Below are 24094 nucleotides of genomic sequence, written 5' to 3'. Positions count from 1 at the left end.
TGTCTCTATTGTGCATGGTTGTCTCTTTATGATCTTATTTGTTTCTACTGTTTTCGCTGCATTACTGTTGATATTTTTTGTGTATAGTTGCTTAATGATAAATGTGGCACAAAATAAATCAATTGAAGATCATTAAAAGTGATTATCAGATCAGAAAAAAGGTTTTTACTATGTTTATTCTAGAAAAATCAACACAAACAAATATACAATTTGTATTACAATGGCTGTACAGTTGTGTCACAATCTTTTCCATTATAAAAACAACTGGTTATTGGGAAAGAAAATCAATTGACCATTCCCATATATCAAGCAATTCTATTCAAACATGTTATATATTTTGGAGGTTGTATCTAATATTCAATAAAACGGAAGTGACCCACCTCATAAATGAGTCGTAACAGACCTTAAGTCTGCTAAAATGACAATATCAACATGGATGGATCTCATAAGCTTAAATTTTCTGCAGCAATGATGGCAGCAGAAATGCTAAATCTGCTTCCACGCAACACTGTTAGAACCGTCCTTCTCTTTGAAAGATGAAGCATCCCAATAAGGGATACATTATTCGAACCCCAGTTTAGAAATGGATTATAACAATGCCATCCTGTTCTTTTGAGGTCAGAAGCAATGGTTAGATAGTACCTTTTCCTGCCAGTAGATAAAAATTTTGATTCTCGTTTTGTATTTGGCTCGGTATTGAAAATCTACTGGCGAAATTGCCTTTATGTCCACATAATCTCGAAAAATTGCTGTGATTCATTTTCTTCACTATTGATTACTCTTAATGGATTGCAGTAGTGCCAGTGTTAGTTGTAGGAAACTCAACAAAAACATGAATATACAAAATGATCTTTCTTCGTAACATATCGAGAAAGACTATCAGAAAGTTTAATCTTTGAAGTAGTGTCATGCTTTGAACTTGGAACAAGTATTTGTGTTTTTCCCAAGGAGATCCTCTGTCCTGCAACAGTCGAATAAAACATGCCTGAAATTGCCGGAACAAAAATATCACTCTGGCTGCAGATATAAAAGTCCAAGGCCTTTTCAAATTGTGTTTTTCCTGAATAAAGAAGTTGTCTCTCTTCATTAAAAGGCATACTATACTCCTGCAAACACAATCAAGGAACAAATTGGGCATTTATGAATATTCCACATATTAATGAAACATGAAAGGCAATGAGAAAGATAATAAGCTCTGAACCATATCCATTCAAATACTGTAATAATTCTTGAAGCCGGCTTAGCTACATAGGTGATTATAGACCTGGTTTCCAGATCAACCTTGCTTATGGCACTTCAACCTACATAGTGTTGTGTGGGATTAATGCAAATTCTAAAAGGATTTGATTGAGAGCAAGAAATTAAGAAAGACCGTCTCAGCGCTATAATCAAATAACAATATCTTACTACCTATTCTTGCAAATATATTTAAAGAATGAATAAGGAACTTGAGATCAAATGTCAAGAACCCTCGAATGCTAAGAATCTCAGAGGACTTTCTCAAAACTCGATCCAGTGGACATCATTTTTCACTACTCTTCAATAACCTCTGAAGTATTAGACTGAAACAGAAGAAATATTCAGAAACAATAATTTTTATCATAAATCACAAATAAAACAGTTATTTAATATGACAAGTGATCAAGGATGTTTTTGCAATCCTGGGTGTTTGACAACCAAACGAAAGTATTCTTCAGGAAAAGGGATGACTATCTAAACAAATCAATATTTGTGCAACGGCATAATTTATGAAGCTTATTATTCTCATTTCTGGCAAACCATAATATTACCTCTCTAAATTAGGTTGAAGGAAATTATCAGTTCAAGCCTCAAGCAAATAGGAGCTAGAGAGATGGACGTGAATATTGGTAAGACTAGAGTTTGTTGTTTTGCATGATAGTAGAACAAGATGGGAAACCATTTTTCTTCTCAATAACTCCGAGCATCAAAAGCTCCTTGGAATAGAGCTTCAGTGAAGACATGTTTCTTTCGCGCAAAATGTTAGTCGACAGAATGGGGAAAAAATCTCCAGTATTGTCAACCAAAGCGTGTGTAAAAAATAAAACCTACCCTAACAATCAAGCCTATAATAATAAAGAGCTATGTGAAAGGCACCTTAGACCATTGCCAGCATAAAGAAAGAGATCTATAAGGTAGAATGGTCATGTGGCAAATGTTACATCGAAGAAACTGGATGATCATTTCACATAAGGATTAAAAAACACGGAGTTGATATCAGGAATGGGTGTATGCACCTCAGCATTGGCCAAGCATTCCAATAGAAGCAGGCACAGTGTGTACTGGAAGACACCAAAATCCTGGCCAAAGAGGATCAGTACTTCAAAAGGAGAATTAGAGAAGCTATTGAAATCATTAAACACCCCACCAAATTGGGATCGAGGCCTGAAGATCAATGAGAACTGATTCCCACTGATCTGCAATAGAAGAACCAGGTAATATTGAAAGGTTTGTTCTCATCTTTTTTCATTCTCTCCTTCCCGTGTATCGGCCCATCCTTTCACCTTCCTTTTTGTCTTTCTGGTCTACTCTTTCTCTAAGGATATGATTATTCAGGATTATTATTATTATGATGATCCTTTTTTCTAGGTATGATAATCTTATTATGACTTTTTGAGTAATAATTTTTATTTGTCTTTATGAGTATTCTTCCTTGGGTTTGCTTTATTATATTATATTATATTATAAGATAAGTATATTATACTTTATAACCTAGTTTTGTTATTTAGTTTAAATTTAGTTATTATTGTTATTAACCTATTGTAGGTTTGTTATATTTTATTTTTAGGTTTTTGATATATTATAGGTATGTTATATTTTACTTTTCAGCTATGTTATATTATTGTAAGTACATTATACATTATAACATAGGTTTGTTATTTAGTTTGAATTTACAATTTCTAATTGTTATTAGTACATTACAGGTTATTTTTTATCATATTTTTTTATGATTAATAATCATTTTATTATCATCCTCATTGTGATTAATTATGATATATAATTTTAATAATAATATTACATTGTGATTATTATATTGGACTTTCTGATAGTACACCATCCGACATATAGTCTTTTAAGATTCTTTGTTCTGTGTGTCTCCCATTTCTTACAAGGCTGCCCTCTCCTCATTTTTGTCTCTTCATCCTACTGATGGATCCAATTAGTGATCCAATACGTTGAAAAAATCAAGATTTCTACTGTGGATTATCCAAACATTTCTAATAGGCACTCCCACCACAGAAACCTTGAAACACTTAATAAAGAGCTCGTGAAGCTAAATGAGTTTCCCAAATTTGCTATTATTGCATTTTTTGGCCATCCCCAAAACAGCTTGAAGATTGGCTCTTCATGATCTAATAAAGCCATAAGCTGGTCTTAATACAAGACAGGCTCCATAAGCCGCATGAGTTTTGGCCAATTTACAAAAATGTAATGGTTTTTCACCTTCCATAAAATACATAGTATTCCTTAACCCTGAGACTCTAAACACAAACAAGGTATAAAGAGAATATAATTGCAAATAAACAAATACAAGAGACAAATAAGATGAGATACGTGAAATATACTCCTGTATTATGATAAGTTAGAAGAAAGAAAGTAATGTTCAATTGCCTCTTAAGGTTGGATGATCTTTTGATTGAGCGAAGTTCCTAACACAATAATGCTCGAGAAAACATTCCATAGCAGCCTATTCTCTTTAAGCCTTTGCGGAAAACCTCTCGATAACATCTGGAAATCACGAGTTTTCAACTCACCGATGTTACTGGCTGAATTTTTCGAGAGTTTTTCAAACTTGAAAAACTTGTGATATAATTGATAAACTCTCGATAAAATCGCAATTTGATATAAAAAAAGTTGTGACCCTTTTCTGGGGCCGAGTATAAGTTGGGGAAAGTCTGATTTTTTTACTCATTTTGCACTCAATCCTTTACGATTCGAGCCTGTGGAGAGAGGAGTTTGTCATTGCCCAAGAGGAGGAGATTTGACCAGTTTTGTGGCATGGATTTGGAGTTTTGTCCACTGCTCAACATGAGGCAACCTCCTATTTTCACTTCTAGAGGTCAACAAAGTCCATTTGTAGCCCCAGGGGTAGGGCATTCTTCCTCTAGAGGAAAAGGCAAAGCCATTCCATATTCCCGTAAAAGGGGCAGAGGAACTCAGTGACTGATTAGTTTATGACATGTAGATGACTCATGATGATGATATACATTTATTATATTTTTTGTTGATATTTTGACTCTTGAGACTGAGTCAGGACTCAAGATTCAGGACTTGATTCATTGTTGATATGTGATGTAGCACTAGACTTCTTATACATCTTATATACTAGCTTTCTCTTCATATTTATGTGGCAATGCATTTATTTTATGTTGTGGATACCTTTGATGCTAAAAAAAAAAAAAAACTAAAAAATGAATATTTTTGAACTTTTTTAATTTTGCCAAGCCTTTGTCGATTTTTTCAATTTTCTCCCAACTTTTAGGACTTTTTCAATTTCAGACCCTTGCCAATTTATCCCCAAGTTCAACTTTTTCCACATTGCTTTAAATTGATTCTCAATAGCAAAACCCTAACTAATTGTAGTTCATCATTAATGGAGACCAACTACCTAGTGGACTCTTTTACATTAAATACTTCCTGATGCAGGCCCGATTCAAAACCTGCTTAAATCCCATAGTGCCTAAAGCTTTTTCCAAAAATGTGCTTCTTTGTCACCCCTGTCTTAACAAATTTCTTTCTAGATATAAATCTTGTTATATAAAATCACCAGTGGGAGGATTCACAAGGGTGATAACAAACTACCGGATTCAAAGGTTGTTCAAATAGCACACGGAGCCTAAATATGCGTACAATGCATAGCCAACCAATAACGAAACCACTGTGGCCTTGATTTTCTCCAAAAGACAGGCGTGCGGGAGGAATTTTGCTTTAAATCCCTTTACATTTAAGAGAAGTTCCTTTTCAATTGTCCCAACACTCCTCTCCATCCCACTCATTGTAGTCCGGCACAATGGAAAAGACATTCACAAAAACCATTGGGACATGAAACCTTCGAACAGGGTCCACTTCGCCACATGAACTTGATCCTTTATGCCTGACCTTCCTTATTGTGCACACTTCCTTATTTTGTCGGGATGAAGGTCTTCTGGGGCACACCAGTGTTTACTCGACACACGCCATGGTCCACTCTCTGGGCTTTGATTGGTTGTTGGTCTCCAGCTTTCCACGTAATCCCGTATCTACATCATCCCAGTCTTTCCTCTTGTTTGCGCACTTTAACTCTTACAAGCCACAAATTCTGCATAACGGAATATTTTCCCATTCACTGATGACCCCATTCTCTATTAAATAACAAACACCAGTGCTTTGACTCTTCATTGTGTTGACCTTACACGTTATCCTGGTTGTTCCTTAAGCCCTTCTCCTTTGTACTTTGGGGATGAAACCTCTGGCCAGGCTCATGAAATGACGTCTCTTTCATGACAGAACTCAAATTCTATTACCCGACGTTGTTAATTAACAGACTCACAATGACTGCTTAATAAAGCACTAAGTGTTGTTCTTCTTTGCCTATATATTTTGACTTGGCTTCTATTACAGGCTCCCTTCGATACTTAGCCCTCATGCTCTGATCATGATTTCCATCAGCAAGCTCATGCTCCTTCTCTCTCTGCCTTCAAGATTTTGGATTCCACGACATTTGTTGTGCCACTCTAATCTCTCCTGCAACCAGTGTTTTCAGAAACGGTCAAGCCAGATTAAGCCAAGGCCTGGCCGAGGTGGCTCGGTGGATGAAACGGAATGACTCGCCGATTTGTTACCGAGCCAGCCAAGCCAGTCACCAACTTGGCTGGCTCGGTAACAAACCAGTCAACTCAGTCACCCACGCACACGCACGGCCAGCAAAGTCTTTTGGGGGGGAAATTGGACCCCACGGCCAATTCTAATTTGCTTTAAGATGATTTTGAGGTCCATTTACCTCTCCCAACCCTATAAAAGCTACCCAAACCCTCTCATTTCCTCATAGCTATTTCATTGCATTTGTGTGAGAATTTGTGAGGAGTTTGTGAAGAGTTGTAGAGTTTGTTTTTGAAGCAGCAATAAGGAGTCTTGGGCAAGCATTGGAGCAGTAGTGAGGAGCTTCTTGGGCAAGCATTGGAGCAACATTGAGGAGTTGGTTTGTTGGAGCAGCATTGAGGAGGTGGTTTGTGCCTAGAGGTATTTTTTTCACTTCTAAAATATGTTTTTGCTTATTTATTTTTTTGTGCAAATCTGGAAATTGAAAAGAGTTTTTTTTTTAAAGAAATGAACATTAAAACAATGTTATTTTTTTTTGTTTTCATTTTCAGATTTTTTTTCCGTTCATTTCCAAGTCAAAAAATAGCTCCTAGAGTGAAAGATGTTACTTGGGCATACACTGAAATGGTTTATAATAAATTGCATTGCAAATTTTGTCATAGAAAAATTGAGGGTCCTAGGGGCATTCATAGGATGAAACAACACTTGGTTGGTATTACAGGCCAACTTCTCCATGTGAAGCACCATCAGTACAAATTGGGGAGATTAGGAAGGAGTTGTTAAATAGCTTTGAGAAGTTTCAGGAAGAAAAAGCTAGGCAATAAGAAATAGAGGAAGAAATTGGGAGGAAGAGGAGTGCATAACAAATGATGGCTACCAACCCCCATTTTGATTTTGAGGGCTCTTCATCTATCCCTTGTACTAATGCATCCAACCCCTTCCGCTATGTTCCTCCCTCTTTGGATTCCATGCAAGAAAAAAAGGGTAAGGGTAAAATGAAAAAGAAGGGTGATATGAATATCAAAAATTATTTCACTGTCACACCCTCCTCTCCATTAGATGCACTTGGTCCTCAAGCTAGTAGAAGTCATATGCAACTCACTTTAGAGAACCATTGGAAGAAAGAATTGAGGGAGACTGCTTGTGATTACATAGCTAGATGGTGGTATGATGTTGATATCCCCTTCAATGCTTCCCGTTCACCATATTATGAGCCTATGTTTGATGCCATATTTGTTGTTGGAAAGGGCTTCAAAGGCCCTACTATGCATGAGTTAAGGGGGTCTCATTTGCGAAAAGAAATTTCCTCCATTGATGAGTATTTGAAAGATTTCAAAAGTTCATGGGCAAAAACAAGATGTACCATCATGTCAAATGGATGGATTGATCAAAGGAACCGTACCATCATAAACTTTCTTATCTTTTGCCCACAGGGAACCATGTTTCTAAAATCAGTTGATGCATCTGATAGGGTGAAAGATGGACAATTGTTGTTTTAGTTGTTGGATGAGGTTGTTGAGGAGGTGGGGGTGGCTAATGTTGTTCAAATCATCACAGATAATGCCTCTAACTATGTTCTTGTTGGTAAACTGTTAGAGGAAAAACACAAAACCATCTTTTGGACCCCATGTGTTGCACATTGCATAGACCTCATGCTTGAGGATATTGGCAAATTAGATTGGGTCAAGAACATTGTAGAGCATGCCAAAAGCATAACAAAATGTATCTACAATCATTCATGGATTTTGAGCCTGATGAGGAAACACACAGGGGGCAGGGATATTATTAGGCCTGCCATCACTAGATTTGCAACTCATTTTTTGACATTGCAATCTATGCTTTCCCAACATAGAAACTTGCAAAAGTTGTTTTCCAGTGATGAATGGAATGAAAGCCATTGGTCTCACAAACAGGATGGCAAAGATTTGAAAAAGAAAGTTAATGAAGAAATATTTTGGAAAAAGGCAACAAAGATTGTGAAGGTTGTTGAGCCACTAGTTAAGGTGTTGCGGTTGGTGGATGGGGAAAGATTGGCTATGGGCTTCATTTATGAGGCTATGGATCAAGCAAAGGAGCAAATAAAGACAGCATACAAGGATAGAGTGGCTAAGTATGGGCCCATTTGGGCAATCATTGATGAAAGATGGAACAATCAACTCCATCGCCCTATACATGCAACTGGGTATTTTTTGAACCCAAGGTATCATTATAAAGCTCTGGAGGCAGGAGCTTTGGGTGGGGAGGTTAGAGATGGATTGATTGATTGCATTCATCGCATGGTCCCTATGGAGAGTGATCAGCTAGAGATACACCTACAGATCACTTGTTTTGGCAAAGCCAAAGGTACCTTTGGCAAGAACCTAACAAGGATTGCAAGGGACGCAGATGAGCCAGGTAAACAAACAATTTCAATTTTCAAATTCTTATTTTGTTAAGTTGTAGTTTTGTTGAGCTAACTCATTACACAACTATGTTTTTTGCAGCACAATAGTGGGAGGCATTTGGTAGCCATTGTCCTCAATTGCAGAAGTTTGCAATTTGTATTTTGAGTCAAACTTGCAGTGCTACTAGGTGTGAGCGCAATTGGTCTATCTTTGAGAGGATTCACGTGAAGAAGAGAAACCATTTGGATAAAAAACGGTTAAATGATAAAAAACGGTTAAATGATCTAGTCTATGTCCAATACAATCTCTAGCTCAGACGCAACCAATTGTTGAACAAAAGACCTGATTCAGATCCCATTGTGTTGGAAGATATTGATCCAACATCAGATTGTGTATTGGAAAGTCATCCAGCAGATTTTGATTCTAATGAGGATCTTGATTTGGATTTACAGACAAAGGCATTAGTTGAAGAAAATGTTCAATTGAATGCAGATCCACTTGTACCAGCCTCAGGCCCAGCCCCAAGTCCTCCAGTTGCAGGCGCTTCCTCTACTCAACCACGACGGAAGCGCATATCTTGTCTATCTCAGCGTGCAGCTGTTGCGCAGCCTGCTAGTGCTACCACTTCTACTGCTACAATTGCAGTTGGAGATGATGATGAGGAGGAGCCATGGGTTTCCCTGTCTGACTCTGATTCAGAGTCTGAGCTAGATGATGTTGGCTCCTCTAGCAGTAGCTAGTAGTACTGGTGACTAGTGATGTTTTGCAGTTTACTTTTGTTGTAGAGGCCATTTCTAGCCTCCTTGGTTATGTGTTTTTGTTTTGATCTCTATATCATCATTCATGTATGTATTGGACAGTGCACTGGGTGCCATTTTGATATAATGGATATATTCATGAGCCTACTTTGATCATATGTTGTCTTCTCTCTATATTCTAAAGCTTTGTGTTTGGAAACATGAATGAAAATCTTTAAAATTATGTTTTTTTATAAAAAAATAAATATTTAATATATTTTTTACAACGATCGAATCATTGAAATCAAATCGTCCGAGTCGATACCGAGTTGGAGTCGAAGTCGGAGCCGACCCTCGACCGTTTCCAAACTAGAGTCGGAGGTTTAAAACATTGCATGCAAGTGGCTATGTCACAGGTTTGTCACCTCTGGCACGGTTGTAATAGACCTGTGCTCCTATGATATCTTTATTGGCCTTTGGATCATTGATCGCTCTGTTGATCAATGATTACAGTCTCAATCGTCTCGATCGTAGAAAGAAATGGGTTATCTCTATTTCCAAAGGATCTTGGCCTCTTCCAGCATATGTTCTCAAATACTCTCCCTCTTGAGCTTTAATATGCTACAAGTCATTGTGCACAATCCCTTTTGAGCTTAATCATGTCATCCTGCAATACTTACACTATGGTTCTATCATCCTATCCTATAATCATCCAAATGTAATCCCTCCTAGAAATCTGTTACAATTCCACCTTATAACAACACTTCCAAACAACAGACAAAGACTCAAATGCAAGCATTCAACAAACCATTTACTGTTGTGAACAGACATCTATACATACAATTAAAAAAGGCCTCCTCTGGCCAGATTTACATTGAATGGCCCTCTCGGCTTTGTGGCCCTAATTGGTCCTCAATTCCTCTCGTTCCTCACTATCACACCCTTTTCTATCTGGCTCCTTTTTACATGAAATCAATTACATCTATACAAAATATAATTCTGAACTAATTTAGGTTTAGATCCACAATCTCCTCAACAAAATCCTATCTCTAGCTTTCCTAGATCCACTACATTCTCAAGAGATCTAACTAACTCTTAAATCTCTCTAACTTTCCCAAATACTCTTGAGATATCTCCTAAAGAGTAGATCTAATTACATCAATCCTCACTTTAAATCATTCATGTACAATTAATCTAAAAACTTAGGAAAATACATTAAATTAAGCAACTCTTCACCATTAGGGAACCAAATCCCTTGGCAAATAACCTATATTGCCAGGAAATGTGGGTTCGGGGACGGGGACAGGTACGTCATTTTTTGGAACAGGGTGTGTGGGTTCGTCGGGGGTATTTTATAATTTTTATATATATAATATATAAATATTATATTTTATAAATTATAATATATATGAATTTGTATATTTTTCAACTTTAAACGAGAAAACTAAAATATTTATGATTTAAACTTTAAATATTTAAACATGCACATCATTGAACATTGAACATTCAAAATGAAATTTCAAAATTTCTAGTTTGATATCAAGTGCAAATTGGAGTTTACATATTAATAAGAATCATGATATATGTCCATTGTCATACTACATTCAAAATTTGCCTTATGGCATCCCCAAACAAGAACTAGGAAATTTTAAAATACTAAAATAAAAATAGCTAATAGTGAACAATGGCTTCCTCAATCCATGTCATCAACATCCGTGTCATCAGCATCACTCAGACCTTCAGTTAGCATGCTCTCCAAGTAGGAATCACTCTCATCTTGACGCTCCTGCTCATCCATAGCAACTGGAGGTAGCTCAATAAGGCCATCTGGTTGTATCTCCTCATCCACACACATAACATCATCTATGTATTCGTCCCATCTCTTGAAAGGACCCTCCTTGTACCCAAGGTCTTTTCGAGATATGAGACGAAGTGTGCTATGAATGTACACTAAGTTCTTTGCCTTCTTTGAGTCCAACATATTTCTCTTTTCTGAATAGATAAAGGCATAAATACCCCAATTCATCTCACAAGATGAAGAACTAGCTACTGGAATATTAGGGGAAGCCCATTAAATTAATTAAAATTTTAAAAATAAAAACTAAAATGAACCCCAAAGAACCCAATTTTGGGTTCCAAGTACCCATCATTAGGGTTCTCCGTACCTGTCAAGACAAAATAACCCAAATTTTTTTAATGGAAAACCCAGTTCTTCATAGAAGAACCTGATTCTTATGGGTTCTTCTAAGAAGAACCCGTACCCGAATCCGATACCTGGGGACCAGAACTCGAGACGGGTTTGAGAACCCCATCCCCGGGTTCACGAACCCATGCAACATAGCAAATAACAAAGCCCTTTTCTAGTCAAAATACATTTTGACATAGAAGTGAGATGCTCTTGCATCAAACTCCCAAGGCGAAAAGTATTCATGGTCTCCTGATCATGTGTTGATGAAGTAAATCTTTCCTGGTTCCCAAACTTTGTTTTGTATCTAGTCCTTTTCTTTGTCATGTTGTTGCTATGTTGTTGTCTCCTCCATTTTTTCAGGCTTCCAAATTTTATGTTGTAGTTCTCCTCCTTCCTTATTGATGTAAACTCGTTCAGTCATTTGTGACATGTTGTCAATCTTCCTTATTTTACAATATGCCTCCTCTGAGACACCTTTACCATCAGCTTCCTCATTTCCTCAATCTCAATGTCCAGTTGATTCTTTGGTTGGTACATATTTTGCAACTCTTTGTTGCTCTCTTGTTGATCGTTGATGCTGATATTCCTCACTATCTATTGTTGCATCTTCATTTCATCCTCCTTCAAACTGTCAGAACTTGTCATGTTTGCACTTTCTTCATTAATAGGCATGGGATTGTCCAACCAATCTTCTAGAAATCTAAGCTCTGCTACAAAATCACCAACACTTTCCATGCTAGTATTCAATTCTACCCTCTTTATCACACAACTATTCTTTCGTACTCCATCTCCCATAGCTTTATCTTCTTGAAGAAAATTTGTACCATCATCATTGTCCATGGAAGCTTCCATTACTTGTCCATCTTTGACATCTGCAAACACATACTTCAACAAAAATTTCTCAATTTCAACCTTCTCTAGTAGCTTCATTTCTTCATCAACTTGTAAAATATGTTATTTGAATGTTGTTCATTATCTACATTCACACACAAATCATTAGTCTCAAGAACAGAAGGTTCCTTAGCCTCATTTGATGCCTTTGTTAGCACATCTTCATGTTGATCCGAACTAACCCAATAGTTCATCAAACTGTCAATAAATCTCTTCTCCACATCTCTGGCTTCTTCTTCAATAATGTACAAGCCTTGTTCATAAACAATCAAATTATACTCAGCCACTCTGAGTTCTTCTCTCACTTTGACATACATTCTTTGCCTCAACTCTTTTTGTAATAGAGGCCATCTCACTTTCTTCTACCTCATCATCCATCTATATCTCTGGTTTTCTTGGTTTCCCTGTAACATTTGTTTCAAAAAATTAAGCTCTAATTTCAACTCAGTCGTCTCTCTCTTGAATTCTTCATCACTCGTCCTTTTGATGTCAATATCCTGGTACTCCTTTGACTGTGACTCTTCCTTGAACCCATCATATGACCATCAGTAGTCATTTTGCCCTTTTGTTTCTTCTTTTTGTGAATTCTCCTTGTTCACCTGTGAGATGCAACAAGCCTTCTTCGTCTTGTACCAAGTCTACTACTTGCTACTATACCAAGTTCTCCTTCTTGGTATTCTTCTAATTCTCTCTCCCTCTAGGCGATTCTACCCACACTCAATGTGGAATTACTTTCTGGCAACTTCTACCCAACTCTTGCCTGTCAGAAGTTGTCCCCTTATGGTTCTCTGCAGTAGAAGCTCTTCTCTTTCTCCAGAGCTTGTCTGCTCCTCATCTTTCAAGCTGTTAGCTGTTGCAATTTCCTCTACTCACTTCTCTCTTCATTCTTACTATCCTTGCTTCAACAATTTCATTATGTTGTTGGGTTCTGTCACAATTCTCTTTCTAAATGCTTTGCTTGCTTTTACTTACTGTGATGGTTGTGTTGGATGTTGTTGTCATTGATGTCAACCCATGGAGTTGACTGGGTTTGACTTTGACCAAAAACACCAAAACACCAGTCATTGATGTCAAATGGTTAATAAACGCTTCCCAGTAATTGTCGGATTACATCAAGATGGCAGCTATATTGTTGGATGGTTAAAAACCCAAGTCCTAGGGTTTGGGTTCCCTGGACTGAGTATGAACCCCGACTTTGTCGAGAGTTTTTGAAGGTCAAAATATTGAGTTTGACTAGGAGATCCACGTCATTGGATTCTCCTCAAAAAGATGTTTTCGATGGTATGCGGTACGCCACATAAGTCCTCCTGGTTTGAGAGAAAATTTAATTTGAAGTCAGAGACCCCACTTTCTGGGTTAAAATCCCAAGGGCCAGTGACTTGGCCTATTTCCATTGGTTGTGGGCATTCGAATTAGGCATGAAAGGTCTTTGTCATCTGTTGTGGAAGACTTACCTTAAGTGATCACACAACCATAGGACATATATATGAACTATTTCTTCACTACAATGGGCAAGAGGACTTTTCTTAGAAATAAAGGTAATTAATCAAAGTATTTATTAAGTTAGAGAACATTAATAAAACAAAATAAGAGTGTTTTAAGGCCCTATTCTCCTCCAACCTTCACTTAATAAAGCCTTTTCTAAAACACTATTAAAATAGACCTAATGCCTTCAAAAACATACCTAACATCTAAATGGTTTGCTTAGGAATAAAGGCAATTATTTAAGTGATAAGATAATAATAATTATTAAAGATAAAAAATAAAAAATAAAATGTTTGACTCTCTAAATTATTCTGACGTCTAATTTAGAAGCCCTTACATTGATCTATAAAAGAAGACCTAATCTAACCTCAAGCCATGACATTCTTAACACATTTATCTTATTATTTCACACCTCTGAAATTTTTTGACCTATCTGAGGCAAGAACAACAAAAAATTCAGGAGTTAAGGCTTGACTGTCATATGGTTCTGCGGTCTTTTGGAAGAGCGAAGGCCTAAAAGTCTTGAGAGGCAGCTTATCTTGTGTCCTTAATGCTCGGACCTGTGGTGGAGGAATTTATTTGGACAGAGCATTCACTATGTTTCAGGTTAGTCTTTTGCAAATTGTACATACAAGGATTAAGTCTTGGACTTGAGGCCATTCAAAATTTCGGTCCTGTATAAGCAGTCACAAACAAGGTTTTTGTGTTGTATTTTTTTGTTTTGCCTTGGGTATTATGGGATACGTTTGAGCAAATTAATTGAGTACAGATCTTCAGACCTCTTTAGGGCACAAACCACTGTACATTTCAGGGACTTTTTTATTGTTTTTCTTTTGGTTTTTGTTGGGATTCCTTGGGATAATTTTGTTGGTTCAAATAAAATAAGACTAGTTCTGTTGTGATCATTTGTTGTCTTGTTTTAGAGAGTGTATTCTAGACTAGTTTGAGGCTTGTTAGGACTTGTCTTATGGCATTTTTTTTTTGGGTTTGGTTAGGGCCCACTCTAGGTCACTGTTTAGGACTTTAGGTTCAGATCTTGTACAGTGATCTATAAGATCATTGTGGAGAAGTTAGAAATGTTTGAGATAAGGGATAATTGAAACCTAAATTGATTATAATTTTTCCTTGAACAGTAAGTCTTAATCACTTAATATAACAGCACAATCTCCACCAGCAGTTGTCAATATATGACATTGAATTTCACTATAAGACAGTGGCTTTAATCTCATCATGTATCCGTCAATAACTTCAGGAATCAGATGCACTAGGCCAATGATTGATTTAGCACCTTGTAGACAAACCTCTCATTGCAATCCTGAACCAAAATAAAACAATAACAAAGCAGTATTATCCCTACCCTATGTGATCTTGATGTATTGACTGTGAGATGGTGTATGATCTGATATATGCAATGAACTGATATGTGAAGAGTTGCTGACATAACAATTAGATGCACTGTGACTTGACAGTGATACATATGACAACGGTAGTATTGTGATTTATTAATATATCATTCAATAATAATGATGGAGACATTGTTAAAATTGGCAACTAGGGCCAAACTCCATGTGGGTCATCTTATTTATGGCAGCTGATATTTTTCTTGGATCCCTCTCATCGAGAAGTGTAGGGTTGATCTAAAGATCATCCGATTCCGATAAGTATTCATGGAGATATGAATTCATTTGTTTTATGGGACAGTTCGTCAAGGTCGGCCAGCAACCAAATAACCCCCATGCGTGCTCAACATTTTAGTATAAAAGGAGGCGACCTGATAGTCATTTGAACACACTTCACTCTTGATTTCTCTTCACTTGTTTGGGTTTTAGAGGAAGAGAAGTCTAAGAGGAGGAAGCCCTAGACACAGTAGGGAAGAAGCCTAATCTTGAAGTCTAAACGATGTCCTAGATAATGCCCTAGCAGCTCTACACATGACCTAAATCAAGGAAGACGCAGTCATGTTGTGAAGGAGATAACCCTAAGTTGGAGGCAAGGGAAGCTCTGTCTTAGCTGCAGCAAAGGAGATCTGAACAGCGTGGTTATAGAGGCCTGTTTCATGAGTCTTTTGGAGGGCCGAGTTTGCTGTAAGGGAGGCCGAGTTAGCTCCCTAAAGGGCCGAGACAAGGGAAGGTTGTTTCAGCCTGCGTGAAGGGTTGTTTCAAAATTCATGCTACAAGGAGGCCGAGTTAGGTAAGGAAAATTACGGACTGTTTGTGGGCAGCTTCAAGGTAAGGGTGACACTGTTTTGGTTGGCTATAGGTGACAGCAAGTCCCTGTGGTAGGCCACAGGCCTTGCCTAACTAAAATAGGGATAGCGTGGAGGCTTCTTGGGCTGAAAAGTGCCCAGAACAGCGACACGAATGGAGGAGACCTTTCCTTGATAAGGCCGCAGTCATTGAGGGATGTTTTAGGTCACTGTTCGAGGGTTGTTATAGCACATGGGTGCCCTAACCAGTCACAGTAAGGAACAGCAGCAAACGCAATCTTCTACACCTCCTATCCGCTGTAAGAAAGAGACATTGTTGCGTTTTAGGTGCACATCTTGTCCGCTGTCATAAAGATCAGCCACGCTGAAAGGAGAGGTCTCTTCAGATGAGGAGATCCTATGTGCTGTCAAAAAGGTTCTTATCGGAAGTTTAGATAAAGGAACTGCTACCCATTCCTTTGATGAGTAGAAGCTCCTAACACACAGATCAGTAGTGTACATATTGATGACAGCATTGTATGTATTCTAAGACTGTGGATCATAGTCTATCTTGCTGCTGGGCTAGGCCATAGGCCATAGCCAGCAGCTAAGGCAGTGTGACAGCATGACTAAAGCCATATGGCAGCATGACAGAAGTAATGGTGCAGAATGGTGTAGGTCAGTGTTGATTGGTGCAGCAATGGTACATGATGCAGTACAGTGATGGGTATAGTCATGGTTAGTGAAGCATGATGAGATGCAGCTTAGTGATGATGGGTGCAGCACAGTGAAATGCAACATGATGATGAGAAGCAGTTCAATGATAGGTGCAGCAGGTTGATGGAGTCACCTTGGAGAATCAGTTGAAGCAGCATGTCTTCAACTGAGTGCAGCTACCTCATGTATCATCTTCTCAGAGATGATCTATTCTAAATAAAGTGTTGACTTCTGTTGTATATGTACTCTCTCTCTCTCTCTCTCTCTCTCTCTCTCTATGCTGAACTATTGAAGAACATATAAGAAGAATTGATCAAGGGTTTCCCGACATTGGGGTTTGTCCCTAGCTAGCGCCACATCTTGTGTCCTCTTGTCTTGGCTTGTCTTCTGCAATTTATGTTTATGTTCTATCTGCAATTTACTATTACGCTGATGTGATTGCTAATCTAGAAAAAATATTGAGCTAACTGTGAAAATTGAAATAAATTGCTCTTAGCATAGAACACACCTAAAATTAACAGACAGGAAACAGTAACATGACTGATCTCTTGACTTCAGTTTGACCTTGATGAATCATGACTTGATGATTTAGAGACTTGACACTTCAGTGGCTATTAATAAAATTAACAGTGAACTGATATGACTTAATGAGCCATACAAACTTAACAAGGTGACTATTTCCTCTTGGCATTAGAGAGTTGATAATAATATAATAACAATTGACTGAGATAGGGATTTGATTGTGTATGAGCTTAGATAGTAACAAGAACACCTGTTGTATAAGGAAATTGAGCAATAGAACTATGCCTTGAATATATGCTGACTTGACATAGTGACTTGGTGTATAGTAACCTGACATATAGAGTTGACAACTTGACCCTGAATTGACATACTTACAAGTGGCTTGCATTAGCTATTCATGACATATATGTAAAGGTTAGGTTGATATTAAATTTCATCAATAAGATGGTGTGACTTGATTATTGAATTGATTCATAGACATGACAAACTTGACATGACTTTGCATAGTCTTATATACCTTTTAGTGACTTGACATACCTAGTGATTTGACACACACATAATGACATTTGTGTACAGCTTATTGATGAGAAAAATGGATAGCAGCGTATTACTTGTGATCAGCAGTAAGAAGACATATGTTGGTGGCTCTTCGTGGGCAGAATTTGAGAACATTGGTAGCTGGTCATAGGGATGACCTATGGCATCTTGGTATATGCCATTATCAGACATTTGGATTCGACACATTACAGGGTGTGTGGTTCAGTGATGTGACAGTCTGCTTATGAGCTCTTGACGATTACTCATTCATGGTGCAACGACAGTGGATATGACATGGTCAGTTTGAGCAGCGGCAGTGATGTACAGTTATCAATGATGTACAGTGATCAGTGATGAGCATTGTTCAGCAATGTGCAGTGATTGTTCAGTGGGTTAACTTGGCAGTGGTCAGTTGAATAGTTTTGTGCAACAGGGTTTGACAGGATATACATATTCATTACAACCTTCTTCTATTGATTCAGAGCACAGGGGGATCCAATATGAAAATTGTGAAACGTGATCTACCAACTCTTCTAGGTGATTGGAGTCACCTTCAGGTTGTGGCCTGAGAACACTTCAGGGTGGCAGGGTGGTGCTAGGGCAAGTTGTGGCTTGCACAGGGCGTTGTGGCGTCCATTCAGTTGTGGTTGATAAACTAACAAGGCAGCGAAGCATCCTTTCCGACAACAAATAATAAACAGAGTGTTGGGGCACTCATCAAGTTTTGGTCTGATCTACAGGGCGTTGGGGTGTCCTTCTAGTTGCAACAAGATATCAAGGTCTAGAAGTGTCCTACAGGTTGTAGCCAGTGAATTAGCGGGTTGACACCTCCCTCAGTTGTAGCTGAAATCTTGATGTAATCAATTTTTTTTAACAGGGAGAAGACAATTACTAAAGAAGCATTTGGTGGTTTTTGACCCGGAGGGGGTTTTCCACCTAAAAATTTGTGTCCTCTATTTTATCTTTCTACATTAGTGTATGGTGTTGTCTACTTTTGATTATTGTTTATAATCATCTGAAGAATAACAATCATAATAACTGAAGATTAACTAATTCTCTGAAAAAAATTAAAAAATGTTAATTTCTAAGAAATATTGATTCACCTCCCTCTCAGTATTTACAACAATTGGTATCAGAGCTTGGTTCCTTCAATAACAGCTTAACCACTGGAAGGTGGTTTTCAAAGTATAGAGATGGGAAAGTCAAAAAAGCAAGTTGCAAGGATTTCAAAGGAAGGTATAGGTACAACAAAATCTGAAGAAAGTGAGTATTGTGTACCAACCCCTAATTTTGATGCAGATAATTACTGGATATGGAAATCAAGGATGGAAGTACATTTTCAGGCACATGGAGTATGGGAATCAATTGTTTCTGGAGACACATCTACCGACGAAGCTAAAAGGTACAATTCAAAGGCCATCAACATAATTTTTAATGTTTTGCCAAATTCTATGAAAACAAAAATTGGTCAATGTTCAATAGCTAAAGCTCTTTGGGAAAAGCTTCATAATCTCTATTCAACAAATCAATCAGGTCAAAATGTTATTGAAAATTTGGATCCTTCTGATTATGATGAAGAAATTGGAGAAATGAGTAAGACAGAGTTTCAAAATCAAGTGATCAAGGTGATAAAGGAACTCAAAAGTCAAAAGGAAAAGACAAGACTTTTGGAAGCAGAATTGAAGACAGCAAAAGAACTCATCAAAGAAAATGAAGAGTCTGAGAAGATGATTAGCAGTCTTAGAACTCAATTGGAAGAATTCAAGAATACAGAGACACAAGACCTCAAGAGAGAAGTCCAACAGAAGCAACAAGAACTCAACACAGCGTTTGCAGAGATTAGCAGGCTCAAACAACAGATGCAGGAAGCAGAAATTGAAAGGAAGGAATCTGATCAAAGATACATATCCGCAGTTGACCAAAAGCAAAAGGAATTGGAAACCTCTTCAACTGAACTAAGAAGGCTCAGGATTGAAAATGAGGAGCAGAAGGAACAGATACAGGCTCTCAACAAAGAAGTAGAGAAGACCACTCTTCTCAAGCTACAGGTTGAGGAGGCAGAAAAAAGAAGGGAGATCTTGAAAAGATGGTTTCAAGAAGATCTTGCTCAAAAGCAAGAAGAACTTGATGCAACGCTTAATGAGATCAACAAGCTCAAAGAAAAGGACCATTTACAGGTTATGGACAGGACAGATAAAGAATTGGCAAAAAGAACAGGTAAGGCTCCAATTGATGAAGGTACAAGCTCCACATCTTCGCATAGTGAGATTGAGAAGACGATTGAACCAAAGAAGAACGTTGTAACTCCGAAGAATGATGCCAAAGCAGTCAAGGATAAAGGATGACAACAAACTACAGCACCGCCTTCAAAGAAGAATGAAAAATCTTCCAGGTATGTTCGTTTATTTAATGGTTATTGTTTTTCATGTGCTAACTTTGGACATATGGCCAGGGATTGTAAAGTTGTTGACAGGTACAATTATCAAGGACCACCACCTCCGAATGAATTATCTAGGTACACATGTTCATTTGATGGTTATTGTTTTTTATGTGCTAACTATGGACATATGGCTAGGGATTGTGAAGTTTTTGATAGGTACAATCATTATCTGCAAAACCTTAGAAGCAAGTTTACATGCCCACGAGACAGGTTCCACGATCATTTCGTTAGAAGAGAAAACGTCCTAGATGAGCCAAACGTTGAATGTTTCAAATGCCATAACTATGGCCATAGCACTCGCTATTGCAGATATTAGATGGAATCACCTATGGACAACATTGAATGCTTCAAATGTCATAACTATGGGCACATGGCTCAAGATTGCAAGAACAAGAAGGTCTCAAAAAAGAAACAAGACCAAGCAGATAAGAAGGTTTCAGCAATTATACTTTCAGGATTCGTAAAAGCAAAAGGTCATGAGGAATTGGCAGTTGCTTCAGATAATGACTCAAGCCAAGATGGCCCGTTAGGTGACTCACTATTTTGAACTACCTGGCTTGTTGACTCCTTGAAGTTTGTAGAGGGGGAATCTACACAGCAGTATATGGCACAAGTCTACAATTGACAGACAGATAGTTTGAACAAGATGATAGATTCATTACAGGTTCAGGGGGAGCAGAACAGTTGAAGGATTACAGGTTCACAAAGGAAGGTTTCTCTTCAAGGGAAGCACATACAGGACACAGGACCACAAGGATCGTCATTGACAGACTATTACAAGAAGGCTTATCGTCAGGTGGAGCACAAGCAGATAACAGTTCCACATGAAGCAAGCAAATTATTAGGTAGAGTAACCCTTTTCCATTGATGTCAAAGGGGGAGAGAAAAACCTGAGAAGGAGATTGAAATCTCAAGAAGGAGGTGAAGCATGAAGGCAGGGGGAGTTGTACTCGCAGGAGGAGTATGTGTGTTGCCATCAATGATAAAGGGGGAGATTGTTGGATGGTGTTGTCATTGATGTCAACCCATGGAGTTGATTGGATTTGACTTTGACCAAAAACACCAAAACACCAGTCATTGATGTCAAATGGCTAATGAATGCTTCTTAGTAATTGTCGGATTACATCAAGATGGCAGTTATACTATTGGATGGTTAAACACCCAAGTCCTAGGATTTGGGTTCCCTGGACTAAGGATGTACCACAACTTTGTCGAGGGCTTTTGAAGGGTCAAAATATTGAGTTTGACTTGGAGATCCACCTCATTGGATTCTCCTCAGAAAGATGTTTCCGATGGTATGTGGTACGCCATGTAAGTCCTCCTGGTTTGAGAGAAAATTGAATTTGAAGTCAAAGACCCCACTTTCTAGGCTAAAATCCCAAGGGCTGGTGACTTGGCCTATTTTCATTGGTTGTGGGCATTTGAATTAGGCATGAGGGATATTTGTCATCTTTTGTGGAAGACTTACCTTAAGTGAAGTGATCACACAACCATAGGACATATATATGAACTATTGCTTCACTACAATGGGTAAGAGGGCTTTTCTTAGAAATAAAGTTAATTAATCAAAGTATTTTATTAAGTTAGAGAACATTAATAAAACAAAATAAGAGTGTTTTAAGGCCCTATTCTCCTCCAATCTTCACTTGATAAAGCCTTCTCTAAAACACTATTAAAATAGACCTAATGCCTTCAAAAACATACCTAACATCTAAATGGTTTTCTTAGGAATAAAGGCAATTATTTAAGTGATAAGATAATAATAATTATTAAAGATAAATAAAATAAAAATGTTTGACTCTCTAACTTATTCTAACGTCTAATTTAGAAGCCCTCACATTGATCTATATAAGAAGACCTAATCTAACCTCAAGCCATGACATTCTTAACACATTTATCTTATTATTTCACACCTCTGAAATTGTTTGACCTATATGTGGCAAGAACAACAAAAAATTCAGGAGTTAAGGCTTGACCGTCATATGGTTCTGCGTTTTTTGGAAGAGCAAAGGCCTAAAAGTCTTGAGAGGCAGCTTATCTTGTGTCCTTAATGCTCAGACCTGTGGTGGAGGAATTCATTTGGACAGGGCACTCACTATATTTCAGGTTAGTCCTTTGCAAATTGCACGTACAAGGATTAAGTCTCAGACTTGAGGCCATTCAAAATTTCGGTCCTGTATAAGCAGTCACAAACAAGGTTTTTGTGTTGTATTTTTTTGTTTTGCCTTGGGTATTATGGGATACGTTTGAGCAAATTAATTGAGTACAGACCTTCAACCCTCTTTAGGGCACAAATCACTGTACATTTCAGGAACTTTTTTATTGTTTTTCTTTTGGTTTTCATTGGGATTCCTTGGGATAATTTTGTTGGTTCAAATAAAATAAGACTAGTTCTGTTGTGATCATTTGTTGTCTTGTTTTAGAGAGCATATTCTAGACTAGTTTGAGGCTTGTTAGGGCTTGTCTTAGGGCATTTTTTTTTGGGTCTGGTTAGGGCTCATTCTAGGGCACTGTTTAGGACTTTAGGTTCAGACCTTGTACAGTGATATATAAGATCACTGTGGAGAAGTTAGAAATGTTTGAGATAAGGGATAATTGAAACCTAAATTGATTATAATTTTGCCTTGAACAGTGAATCTTAATCACTTCATATAACAGCACAATCTCCACTGGCAGTTGTCAATATATGACATTGAATTTCACTATAAGACAATGGCTGTAATCTCATCATGTATCCGTGAGTAACTTCAGGAATCAAATGCACTAAGCCAATGATTGATTTAGCACCTTGTAGACAAACCTCTCATTGCAATCCTGAACCAAAATAAAACAATAAAAAAGAAGTATTATGCCTACCCTATGTGATCTTGATGTATTGACTGTGAGATGGTGTATGATCTGATATATGCAATGAACTGATATGTGAAGAGTTGCTGATATAACAATTAGATGAACTGTGACTTGACAGTGATACATATGACAACGGTAGTATTGTGATTTATTAATATATCAGTCAATAATAACGATAGAGACATGAAACAGTAACATGACTGATCTCTTGACTTCAGCTTGACCTTGATGAATGATGACTTGATGATTTAGAGACTTGACACTTCATTGGATATTAATAAAATTAACAGTGAACTTATATGACTTAATGAGCCATACAAACTTAACAAGGTGACTATTTCCTCTTGGCATTAGTGAGTTGATAATAATATAATAGCAATTGACTGAGATAGGGATTTGACTGTGTATGAGCTTAGATAGTAACAAAAACACCTGCTGTATAAGGAAATTGAGCAATAGAACTATGCTTTGAATATATGCTGACTTGACATAGTGACTTGGTGTATAGTAACCTGACATATAGAGTTGACAACTTGACCCTGAATTGACATACTTACCAGTGGCTTGGATTAGCTATTCATGACATATATGTAATGGTTAGGTTGATATTAAAGTTCATCAATAAGATGGTGTGACTTGATTATTGAATTGACTCATAGACATGACAAACTTGACATGACTTTGCATAGTCTTATATACCTTTTAGTGATTTGACATACTTAGTGATTTGACACACACATAATGACATTTTTGTACAGCTTATTGTTGAGAAAAATGGATAACAGTGTATGACTTGTGATCAGCAGTAAGAAGACATATGATGGTAGCTCTTCGTGGGCAGAATTTGAGAACATTGGTAGCGGGTCATAGGGATGACCTGTGGCATCTTGGTATATGCCATTATCAGACACTTGGATTCGACACATTATAGGGTGTGTGGTTCAGTGATGTGACAGTCTGCTTATGAGCTCTTGACGATTACTCATTCATGAGCAGTGCAGCGACAGTGGATATGACATGGTCAATTTGAGCAGCGACGGTGATGTACAGTTATCAGTGATGAGCACTATTCAGCAATGTTCAGTGATTGTTCAGTGGATTGACTTGGCAGTGGTCAATTGAATAGTTTTGGGCAACAGGGTTTGACAGGATATACATATTCATTACAACCTTCTTCTATTGATTTAGAGCACAGGGGGATCCAGTATGAAAATTGTGAAACGTGATCTACGGACTCTTCTAGGTGATTGGAGTCACCTTCAGGTTGTGGCCTGAGAACACTTCAGGGTGGCAGGGTGGTGCTAGGGCAAGTTGTGGCTTGCACAGGGCATTGTGGCATCC

The 24094-nt window shown here is 37.7% G+C and overlaps 1 protein-coding gene across 2 annotated transcripts in view; it reads right to left on the bottom strand.

Annotated features, from left to right (window-relative positions):
* Positions 1-657: 657 nt before the first annotated feature.
* Positions 658-24094, bottom strand: part of LOC149249794 (protein MANNAN SYNTHESIS-RELATED 1-like) — a 133766-nt gene continuing 110329 nt past the window's right edge. The window contains exon 6 of one of the 2 annotated variants that reach the window (XM_089458783.1): positions 658-1106. In XM_089458783.1, the coding sequence (XP_089314909.1) occupies positions 822-1106 (285 nt within the window). In that variant the 3' untranslated portion in view covers positions 658-821. Of the gene's footprint in view, positions 1107-1271; positions 1302-24094 lie in introns of those variants that run through there. The other variant, XM_089458784.1, reaches the window with a different exon arrangement.

Source organism: Pinus tabuliformis, chromosome 7 (genome assembly GCF_031772625.1).
Source record: "Pinus tabuliformis cultivar Carrire ecotype Pingquan chromosome 7, CPIR1, whole genome shotgun sequence".
Classification (NCBI taxonomy): Eukaryota; Viridiplantae; Streptophyta; class Pinopsida; order Pinales; family Pinaceae; genus Pinus; species Pinus tabuliformis.
The sequence above is the reverse complement of the archived record's forward strand: the minus strand, read 5'-3'. Positions and strand labels throughout refer to the sequence as shown.